At 30.8% G+C, this 12441-nt stretch overlaps 1 protein-coding gene across 1 annotated transcript; it reads left to right on the forward strand.

Annotated features, from left to right (window-relative positions):
• LOC111306167 (uncharacterized) lies at positions 1 to 1752 on the forward strand. Its single transcript, XM_022904074.2, has one exon. The coding sequence runs from the start codon at positions 777 to 779 to the stop codon at positions 1665 to 1667; it is 891 nt and encodes a 296-aa protein (XP_022759809.2). The 5' UTR covers positions 1 to 776; the 3' UTR covers positions 1668 to 1752.
• The last annotated feature ends 10689 nt before the right edge of the window (positions 1753 to 12441 follow it).

Genomic DNA, 12441 nt, shown 5'->3' on the forward strand with positions numbered 1-12441 from the left:
ATGCATAGAAATATCTAGCTTAGTTTTTTCACGTTGTCCTCAGTATTCTCGTGGACTTGGAAAATGCGTGGTGTTTGTCAAATCAATCCCCGAAAAACAGAAAACAGCATTATCCAAATGTAAAATATAAATCTCATCTTAGGCCATCATTAGTCAGGCTGTGAATCATAATCCAACAGAAACAGGAAAAAAAATTTCAGTCTCAGTCTCTCACCCTTCCCTTTCATGAAGAGGCAACCTCAGCCTTCAAAGTCTTCACCAGGGGCCCATCTCACACCCCTCCTGTCCCATTAACATTATCAGCATCTACGTGTCACCTCATCCCAACCAACGTCCGCTCTATAAAGTTTTACGATTAAAATAAATAAAGCAAATTAAAATCAAATCACATCCGCCCACCTCACAACCTGATATAACCCGAATAAACCTTTGGTACCGTTGGATATGCTACCACTGTACACCCTTAAGCCGGATATGAATCGGGTATAGGTATATCCCTTCAGCTTTTGAAGTCTCAAACTTTTTTTTTTTTTTTTAATTTTAACCCCTACAAGATCGAAAGCACAACTGATGCAAACACTTCATTGGAATATTCGAAGAAAATTCTCCACAAAATATAATTTTTTCCTTTTTTGCAGAAAAAAAATGGTTTCTTTTTAAAGAACCTCAGATATTCGCTTCGCTAGGCCAGTCTCTCCGTTTAACTCGAACTAATCCAAACCAAAACCTCCTTAAACCCGCAAAACACCAATATACGACATCATATAGAAATTTCGATGGCTAGTTTTGGTAGAAGAATAAAACGAGTTACTGACCCGCTCGACGACAGAGTCAAGGCTCGCCTCGTCGGCATTAGTTACACCAGCAGCGGAAGCGAACACTCTGCTGCCGCCGTCGCCGAAGATGAATCTCCCTGCCTCTCGGAACTCGTTCATCGTTTCCTGGAAGACGACCACGATGCTGCTGAACAAACCGGTTACAACTCTGACTCCGATCGAGTCGACTCAAACCCTGATACTGCTGGCTGGATCGAGATCATCATCAAGTCAACCGCTGTTAACAACACGGATTCGTACAGGAATTTGCTTATGGCTCATGTTTTGAAAGCAATGGAAATGCTTTCATTTTTCAAAACGGATAAAGCTATTTTCAGGCGTAAAGTAATGGCTTATCTTCGCGAGGTAGGCCACAATGCGGCGATTTGCAAGACAAAATGGAGTTCCTCGGGAAACCTAACGGCCGGAAACTACGAGTTCATCGACGTGGTACAATCGGTACCACCCACGTGGCAAAACCGGTACTTCATTGACCTCGATTTTGACTCCGAGTTTGAGATCGCGAGGCCGACGAGCGAGTACTCGAGGCTATTGCAGTATTTGCCTAGAGTTTTCGTGGGAAAAAACGAGGAATTGAAAAAGATCGTCAAGGTGATGTGTGATTCGGCGAAAAGATCGTTGAAGAGAAAGGAGTTATCCCTCCCTCCTTGGAGGAAAAACCGTTATATGCAAAACAAATGGTTCTGTCCGTACCGTCGAACGACGAACCAAATCGCCGCGAGCTCCAGCTCATTAACCCCTGCGAATATCCATCCCGCCAATGTTGTTAAATGCCGTTACGTTGGCTTCGACGTCGCCGTCAACGGCCGTTTGTTTGTCCGTACGAGATGATAATTTAGACAAACGAGAGAACAGTAATAGAAAGAAATGGGAGGAATATTTGTCATCTTTATTAATAATCACTCTATTTTTCTTAGATTATTTTTTTTTTTTTTTTTGTATGTATCGTGAAAAGACAATTGAAAAAAATTGTGTAACGCGGCAAATACACATTGCGTACGAGGCGACCACAACGAATAGCCAATTACAACACGTAGTTACCGGGTAACCTGAAAATAAAGGGAAAAAAATGTACATTAGATATACATCACAGGCTGGCTTGTGTGTATGTGCGTAGTGGAGCAGTGGGGTGAAAACATGGCTGAGCAAAAACAAAAATAATATTATTTTTATAGATTTAATAAAAATTAAAAATGTATTTTATTTTTATAAATTACAACACAATGATTTTTATATTTTATATATAATATAAAATAAAATACATAAAATTAATTAATATTAAATATTTTTGTCTTACAATATTTTCATTAATTTGATATTTAAAAAAATAAAATTTCATTCTAATAATTAAGTGATAATGATATATGAGGATTTAATAAAATTATATTATGTATCGTAAATGTATTGTTATTCTAACGTTAATAAAAATTTTAAAAAATAAAACAATAAATCTAATTTTTTTAAAAATTAAAAAGAAAAAGAAAAAAGAAAAGATCAGGAAATGAGAAGGGGAAGGAGAAGAGTAAGAGAGGAAAAGAGACAGAGCCGTCAGCTAACTTGAGGTCGGATTGAGGTCACGCCGCCTAGGACTTGGTAGATCGACCCTGAGCTGGCTCAAATAGAGTTGGCATCGAGGCGGGGCGGGGCGGTTTTTTCTTTCTCCGCCTCCGATCCGATGCTTTAATATTTTACTCGATATTTGATCCGTATCCGCTTGAAGGTTGTTATTGAAAAACCCGACCCCGACCCGTTAGAATATTTTTTACCTGAATTTAACTCGATCCGACCTGAATTTAATATACTACCTATTTAAATTTACCAAAAATGTAATAAATTATAATCTAAATATATTACAAGCATTAACAAATTTAACATAATCACTCATAAATTCAAACTTAGTACATATTATTTTTTTATCTAGTAAAAATATCATAAATTCTCATCATAAATAATAGAATTATAAAATACATAAAATATAGTAAATTCAAACTCACAAATTCTTACCATAGATGATGGAATTATGAAATATATAAAACTTAGTAAACTAAAATTCAAATATTAAACAAGCATAAGTTAATAACTAAATTTAAACATAATACATGATACAAGATGAACATCAAAAGCTTAAATCACCACAATAAAAAGCTAAATTATTTGAACATCCTTTCATCCAACATGATAAAAATCTTTCAAGACCACAATAAATCATTCCATCATCACTAAGCTCTATATCATCATTCTCCTGTAACCACATTAGTCTTATAAAATAAAACAATAAGATGAATAAATAAATCTCATAAAATAATATATTTAAAAATAATAATATAAAAATGAATTAATTAAAAAAATAATATTATTTACCAAACTAGTTATCTTTTCCTCAATCTCACTCTCATCAACATCTTCGTAAAAATACTTTTCTTCTAATGAAATTGACCCTACAAATAAAAAATAAACTATTAACAAATAATATATAACAACAAAATATAATAACTAACAATATGCTAAAATAAAAAATAAAATTACATAATATACATTATTGTACCTTTTTTTTCAGCCCATAACTAATTTTGACAACATGTTAAAGCTTCTATAGTTGATGGATGAAGTCTATTACGTTGCGCACTCACCAATCTCCCTCCGGTACTAAAAGTAGACTCTGAAGCAACAGTAAAAACTGGTATGGCATAAATATCTCTAACAATAAGTTATAAGGTCGAAAATTGAGGTCTAGTTAGTTTCCACCAATTCAATATATCAAAATCTCCTTTTTTTGGTATGACTTCTTCATCCAAATAGCGATCTAACTCTGATTTTACTTTTGATTTTTTTTTCCTTGAAACAAAATCATCATAGTCTCCCAAATTTCCCAATTCAGTAGCATCAACACCATCTAAGAATGAAAAGCTTGAACTAGAAGGTCCTTCTTCCTTTTTCAAAGCTAATTTCTCCTCATACTCCTTAAGCAAATCTCGACATATTTGTACAATCCTTTCAATTTCAAATTCAGTATTTTCTCCATAAATCTTTTCAAAGTAATACTCCAACAACTCTGTTTTGTATCTTGGATCTAAAATTATGGCAACACCCATTATACCATGCACATCATTCCAATATTTTTCAAATTTGTCTAACATGCTCACAGCCATACATGAAATAATTCTATTGGTATGCATAATCCATTCATTCAATGCCAATCTGATTTTGCAAATATTAGGAAAATAAAGATTTGCAGTAACATATTTTGTGCTAGAAAAACCTTCAGTGATATCATAAAAAAATTTCAACTTCTCACAAATCTCAGTTGCAATGATCCAATCATTTTCAGTTGACAAATATTTGTACAAAGGATCGTCATGTAATTGCACACAACGAGAAAAGACATCTTTATAAAACAAAGCTGTTCGAAGCATTAAGTAAGTAGAGTTCTATCTGTTTTGACATCAACACACAATTTTTTTAAAGTTGGAATGCGCAATTGACGCGTTGCCTTTTCAAATTTTTCCATCTCTTTGGTGTAGCACTCCAAAAGAGGACACTATCACGAATTCTATCAATTCCATCTCCAATCACACTCAATCCATCTTTCACAATCAAATGCAAGATGTGTGCACAACAACGCATATGAAAAAAAGTCCCACTAAGCAAAAGTGCATCACAACCAATTCTATCAATTAACAACTCAATAACACCATCATTCACACTACAATTATCCACTGTAATAGATGAAAGTTTTCTATCAATATTTTAATCTAAGAAACATTTCATCAAACTTGAAGTAATGACCTCTTTCGTATGTGGAGTTGGCACATATTCAAACCTAATTAAACAATCAATTATTTACACTAATTTAATAATTAATTCAATAATAATAATTACTTAATAAAAAATGAACAATATCAAAATAAGACAATTTAATAAAATATACCTGATGATGCGTTTTTGTAAGTTCCATTGATTATCGATGTAATGAGCAGTGACAGCCATGTATCCTCTTTTTTGGTGATCAGCAGCCCACATATCAGTTGTGATAGCAATTCTCCCTTCATTAGCTTCCAACTTAGATATTGTCTTTACCTTTTCTTCTCTGAAAATCTTTAAAATATCACTCTTTATAGTATTTCGAGAAGGCATAGCAAACAAAGGTTGGAGACTATAAGAATACTTTATGAATTGCACATGATCAACCATTGATAAGGGGTATTCATGCATGATTATCATCTTGGCAAGCTTCCTCATTGTGACATTTTGATCAAAGAAAAAGTTTTTTAATGTTACTTTTCCATCTGCCTTCATTTGATTTGCTAGGAACACTTGTTGACGAATATCCATTTGAAATCATTTGCTGCACCTCTCTGAATGATCACGCAAATGACTTGTCCCATTCTTAAAAGCACCACCAAGTTTTTTCTTACAATAATTGCATATTGCCTTCCATTCATTATTGATCTTCTCTTTTCTAAAATGTTTTCATACTTCTGATTTTAACTTACTTGAGTTATACCCATTATTATCAACTTCAGCACCCTCATTAGTCACACTTAATGATGGAGTTGTATTTTCGTCAGATGTTGGAACATGAGTTTGCTGAATTGGTGACTGATGTGAGGTAGAAGTAAGAGGTGTTAGGGAACACGAATTATCTCCCAAATTAGACATTTCACCTTCATTCATAAAAAAAAAAAAAAAATTAGAGTTATTATTTTTTATATTAACAAATAAAGCAACTAAATAAATTAACTGTTACTAAAAGCATAAGGACAACTATTCTTTTTCACGTTTCTTAGCATCCATTTCTCAAGACTTTAATATTGTACTTAAGTTTCCTTAAATTTCTTTAAAACAAAACTGGAATTCCAACTTGCCATTGGAGATTTTAGGCCTATCATACATTAGAGAGCATGATTATTTTTACTCATTTTTTCTTACAAAAAGAAAATAACAGTAAAAGTCTAGTGTAATAATTTTTTCCTTTGATAGTTCATATCATCCAATTCAAACAGTTACTCTAGCATTGACTCCAAGCAACAAAAGCATTTAATCACAAACTTGAAGATGATGATTTTATACAGACTTTTCTAGGTTGAGACCACAAGTAAAATAATATTACATATTCTCCTATTGTCACAACCAAAAGCCTAAAAAGTAATACTATAAACCTAAAACAATGACACTGGTAACATTCAATTCAAGCATATTATATTGGGGTCTAGACATAGATTTACAAAGACATCATTCAAAAAATTTGAAACAAAATTTATCATTGCCTGAGGTCGATCCGTCGGAAGAGACTACACCCAGAACTGGATGCGCCCGAATCTGGTTCCAACCAGTCACCCACCACTGCCTGAGGTCGATCCGTCGGAAGGGACTATGCCCAGAACTGGATGCGCCCAAATCTGGTTCCAACAAGACCCCCAGTCTGGATGCGCCCGAATCTGGTTCCAACCAGTCGCCCACCTGCCTGAGGTCGATTCGTCGAAAGGGACTATGCCAGAACCGGATGCTTCCAAATCAGTTAGTAAACAAACAAGATTTTCGACGAAAGAAACAAAGTTCAGAACCCTAAAAGAAATTACTTATATATATAGTAAGGGTATTTTGGTAAATATCTTAGGTCGGGTTGGGTTTCACATAAATTCGACCTCGACCCGAATCCGACATTTTAAAAAATAAAACGACCCGAAACCCGTTTTTTCAAAAAAAAAAATCGCCCCTAAATAATCGGGTCGGATCGAAACCCGACGGTTTCGGGTTGATTTGCCGACCCTAGGCTCAAACAAGCCAACCAACTCACATCCGTTAGGTCCAAGGTATCTGACCTGATCGGACTTTGGAGCTTATTTTTCCTCTCTCCTTCCTCCATTCCCTTTTTTCTCTTTCTTTTTTTTTTTATTTGTTATTTTAATTTCAAATTAAAAATTATATTTTTAAAATTTTTTATTTTTTTAATAGTAACATAAAAAATAAATAATATAAAAATAATTAAATATTTATATCACATATCATAATTTTATTAGATATTAATGTTATGTAATTAAATTGATTTTTAATATTAGATTGAAGTATTTAAATATTTTAAAAAATAAAAATTTGGATTTTAATATAAAAATTTTATTTTTTTAAATATAAAAAATAAAAAATATAATAAAAAATAATTTTGTATTTTACCATTCATTGTTATCTCTAAATTTGGGCCAACATGTTTTTTAAAAGTGGGGCAAAGGCCACTTAGTGAGGGAACAGGAGTGAAATGGATAAGGAATTTTCCTTGGTTTTTTCGGCTTTTAAGAGAGAGAAAAGGTAAGAGCGGGGAAATAGAGTCCTACCGTATCCTAAGCTTTTGTCATAAGGATAAGGGCCAATAAGGGAGGGAGCATATGAGGTGGCCCAATGGTTAAGCGGGTGGCCAGTTCTGGGTGGGATAGGCCCTGCTTTGGGAACGGGCATGAAATTTGCCTTTTCCTATTTAACTCGGGAGTACCAAATGGCACTCCTTTTTTCTTTCGTAGGGTCGAAAGATCTTTAGCTTGTACCTTAAGTTCCCTATCTTTACTCCACAAGAAACGTTTAAATCTATGGGCTATGGCCTATGGGTTTGTACTTGACTCTGCTCTTTGTCCTTGGAAGACTATAACTTATTATTGTCTAGCTCCTAAGGTGCAATTTTTTTGTTTTTTATAAAAGAGTCTTATTGTTTTAATTTAAGCTCCATTTGACATAGATTTTTATCTTTAATTTTAAAAATAAATAATAAAAAAGTCAAGAAATAAATAATAAAAAACAAAACATCTATTAATAATAATATAAATTAAATGAAAGGAAATAGTTTTTATGAATGAATTGATTCAGACTTTGAACAAACATTGTAAAGTGTTATCTATATTTTGATCGACTTGACATGATGCATGAATATCTCTAAAAATGAGGCACATGAGAGAAAGGGAAAGAATAAGTGATCCAAGAATGTAAATTATTTTTCTTGAGTTTTCACTTACCATTAATATAGAAAAAATTGAATCAGACTGATCAGTCGAATTGATTGAGCCAGGTATTGATCAAAACCCTAGGTTAAACTGGATCAGATTGCTTAGCAACCCAATCTGTTACCAACCCTATAAACTTTCTGATTCAAAATAGGGGTTAGTGTTGGATGTCTAGTTTGGACAGATAGGTCATTGACCCAATGTAGGTCTCCTGTCGTCTCTGAACTTCTTAACACAACAGGCGGCCCGCGATATCATTAGGCTCATAGGTCCCCATTGCGGAGTTGGAACCCAACTGCACTTATCAATGGGCCTAGATACTGCCCTATGGCCTCTCTCTCTCTGAGTCATTGGGGACCCGGTTGTTTATTGCATAAAATTTGTAAGCTTTAAGGCATCCGAAAAACTTCAACATGAAGACAGTACATCATATATGATGAACTCTTTAATAGCCTTAAAATGTCCCATTTGATAGACAATATATAATTCTTTATATATTTCTTGTTATGTCACTAAAACTTAATTGGTTGTCCCATGTATTATAGAATATTCCAACGTATCTTATGACTACTTGAACTGAAACACACCTGCCCCCCAAGCGTAACCAAAAAAAAAAAAAAAAAAGAAACCGAACTAGTTACATAGATGAACTAGTGCTGTTCAATTATTGTCTATTTCATGCTGTTCGAGGTATTTGGTATAAAGCCAGAAACATTCCTTTTCTCTGATGAGAGAAGTCACGATCTTAGGAAAACGATAAGATGAAAAGTATTGGCTATTGGGTACTAAACTAATTTCATCATTTTTTATGACTGCCGTAAGTTCTTCCTCATCGCGACAGAAATGAATTCTTCCATCCGATCAAGCACTCAATTCCAAAAGCTAAATTCCAAACTTTATCAAGCTAAAGTCATTGCATCCAACCATCTGGTATCTTTCTGACTCTCTTAAAAGCCATGCTATCTTGTCCTCAAATTAAGGCAAAGAAAAGCTCCTTATCCCTTGAGAATGACATGTATGTGTGTTGCGCTCGGGACTATCAATTTTTGAAAAAAAAAAAAAAAAAAACAATGTATGAGATAAATATAACTTTATTGCGTCTGATTAGAGCAAGTAAAATTGATATAAATGAATTCAATTCGATCTGATAAAAATTTAATAATTAAAAATTATTCAACTTAAACTTAAAATAATGTGAACATGAGTTAACTTAATCTAAATGATCAAACAATATAAAATTTAATTGGTTTTAAATTTTAATTATTTAAATTAGAAAGATTTACTAAATAACTCAAATGTTAAATTCAAAAAATTTGCTTTTGAAATAACACAAATACGAAATGATAAGAATTTGAAAACTTGGTTTTTCTTCAAATTGAAATGATTGATCAAATTCAAAATCGTATCTATTGCATAATTGCCACCTCTATGACTAATTTATAATAGTTTCAACAATTATTAATTTAATAGCAATATATGATTATGATTCCTTAATATTGAACATTGGTCCGTGAAATGGAGCTAGCACTCTTATGCATGTGTTTCATACTTCACATGATGTGCCATTAATTCCAAAGATAATCTTCAAGTACAAGATCCCATAACAAATATTTAGTTATTTACGCAGCTAATGTTTATATTAATTTCCCATGTATATATTAATGCTGAATTCATAAACAAGTCACCAAATTGGATCTAGCTTCCTTAATTTATTCAGATTATCCATGAAACCAGTTTGCTTGCTCCTTCACCTTCCTCAGCTGCTTTTGCTCTCGGTCTTCATTGTTTTGATGACAAACAAGAATAACTAGGGAAGGACCCAAAAGCAACCCACGCTTTGTTAATTTATCTAAATTTAATAATTTGTGTTTTTTTGGAGATGTCCATATCACTCTCAAAGTTAATGTATTGTGTTAATTAAGTTCACGCTAGCGAATCTTCTCATATCATCTTTAGTTTGGTTTTTTTAATTGATTAGTTCATGAGCTTCTTTTTCTTAGGAAATGGGCATTCAAATTTTTAAAAGTAGATATTCTTTTATAAACCTTATTTTAGCTTTAGTTTAATTAATTGCTTTTATATTCCAGGTTGGATATAGTGAATTATATAGTTACAAGACAAGACTACATCTTTCACTTTGATGGTTAGCTAGCATTTCTATTTAAATGTTTATTTTTTTTACAAAAAAAAAAAAAAGAAGTTAATCCATACACAGTAAAACTGAGTAAGGAGATATTTTAAAAAAGATATAATAAATATATTTTTTTCAATATGATGAAGGTAATTTATTAAATATAAAAAATTAAAATAGTAATTAAATAATTTTTAATCATACCCATAGATACCTTTTAATGGGATCCTGAAAATTTATAATTAATATATTATTTTTAAAAATTTAATAAATAATGCATTAACATAAATATAAAAGAGAGAAAAGCATATTTGTGAAAACAACATGACAAAAAAAAACATTTTCCAATAAAAATTGAAATGATCCTTCGACGTAATCAATTTTATCATAAGAAATTTCAAATTCAGATAACATGAGTAAATACATACAGGCGTAATTAATTTTATACTTTTTTAATCATTGATTTTACTAATTCAAAAAATCTCATTATTTGAATTTATTAAAATTAATAATTAAAAAATATATAAAAAATTAAAAAAATTTAGATTGATATAAATTAATATCTCTCATATATATATATATATATATATATGTTTTAGTTCCCTTTAAAATTACTATATTATCCTTTAAATTATTTGATAATTATTTGATATGTGTGCAAAAGTACAATAGTATTGCACTTTTACACTCATAACAAAAAAAAAAAATTGTAATGTTTTTCATTTTATAATTGATCAAAATTATTATAATATTCTCTTATCATAATTAAAAATACTTATCTTATCATAATTGACTAAAATTATTATAATAGTGTATTTACCATAATTATATAATGACATATGACATTTTGTTTGACTTTTACTATCATATATCTATTAAATTACATATTAAATTTTATTATAATACATAATTAATTATATATTAAATTACTAAATATCATTATCATTGTTTTATGAAAATTACATAAAACTTAAATATGTATTAAATTACTATAATAAAATAAATCTATATAATATATTAAAATTAATTTCATAGTAAACTTACTATAATGCTCCCTTAACTAATTGATTAGTAATTGACACATGTTTAAATTTACTATAATACTCTTTTTTTTTATAATTAATCAAAGTTATTATAATGTTAATTTATTATAATTACAAAAATAACCTTTCCAACATAATCGGTCAAAATTATTATAATATTACTTTTATCATAATTACAAAATTACTTTCTTAGTATGATTGGCTATAATTATTATAATAGCTCACCTATCATAATTATAAAAATACCCCTATTACTATAATTTTTTAAAAATTTTAAATGCATTTATTAAATTAAATATTAAATATTAATAAAATATAAAAATAATTACATATAAAATTATTAAAATATCATTCTCATCTTTTAATAAAAATTTGACCTGACATTCTATTAAAATTATTATAATATTTATATTAAATTATATATTAAATTAATTATATAAAACTTAATTACATATTAAGTTACTATAAATTTATATGATATTTTAAGAGTAATATCTCATAAAAATTATTATAAAAATAAAATTATTATTTTAACGTAAGTAATAAATATATTTTTAGAAAAATAATAACTATATTAAAAATTAAATTCGACAAAAAAATTATCCGATTTCGCGGAGATAAAAATCTAGTGTTAAACATCTAATATATATCACCATTTATGTGGGCTCAAATTGCGGGAAGTGCATAAAAGAAAGCTAACAGAAAAATGCTGACGGTGCCTTGGGACATGTAGGAAGCAAACGTCTAACGACACGTGGAAACCAAAGCGGCCCCTACTTGTGGAAGGGAATCCTAATTGGCAGAGAGGAAAAAGAAGCGGAGGAGGGACCCGCACGCACCTTACTCCCCACGAAAGGCAGAGAACGATGGATGATCCGCGTTAATTAATCAGCATAGATCGGCGAAAAAAGCAAGTGGGCGAATTGCGACAAACGCTCATCTTTTAGGGGTTCCTTGTCTCCCGCCAAAAGCATTTTTAGATTGGCCAAATTAGGTGTCGTCGCCTTTTCTATGATGCTTGCCGTCGTCTTTGCTTTTTGATTGATCACCGACACTTATACCACTAACACTATTTTTTTTTCTAATGTTGCTAAATATTATAGATAATACTTAAAAAAAAAAAAGATGTAGCAACTAACAACTACCATACGCTTTTTAATCTTCTTTGGTGTTTTATGTTATAAAGTGGTACTTTGTTGATTAAATGTAGCATCTGACACATTGTACAATTTTCTTTAATATGATTTGTACGTACATGTAATGCATATAAAGACATGAACCTAATTTGGCAATAAGTAAATAAGATTGGACTTGGGTTGTTAGATTGATTCAAATCAATTTGATAATTGATATTTCCTTTATATAACTTTTTTTTAAATTTATAAATAATAAAATTCATATACGTTAAGATGTAAACTTAAAGCTTTAAAGTTTTAGGATTTTTA

This window comes from Durio zibethinus, chromosome 21, assembly GCF_047325235.1.
Source record: "Durio zibethinus cultivar Kanyao isolate XHJ-2024 chromosome 21, ASM4732523v1, whole genome shotgun sequence".
NCBI classification, from domain to species: Eukaryota; Viridiplantae; Streptophyta; class Magnoliopsida; order Malvales; family Malvaceae; genus Durio; species Durio zibethinus.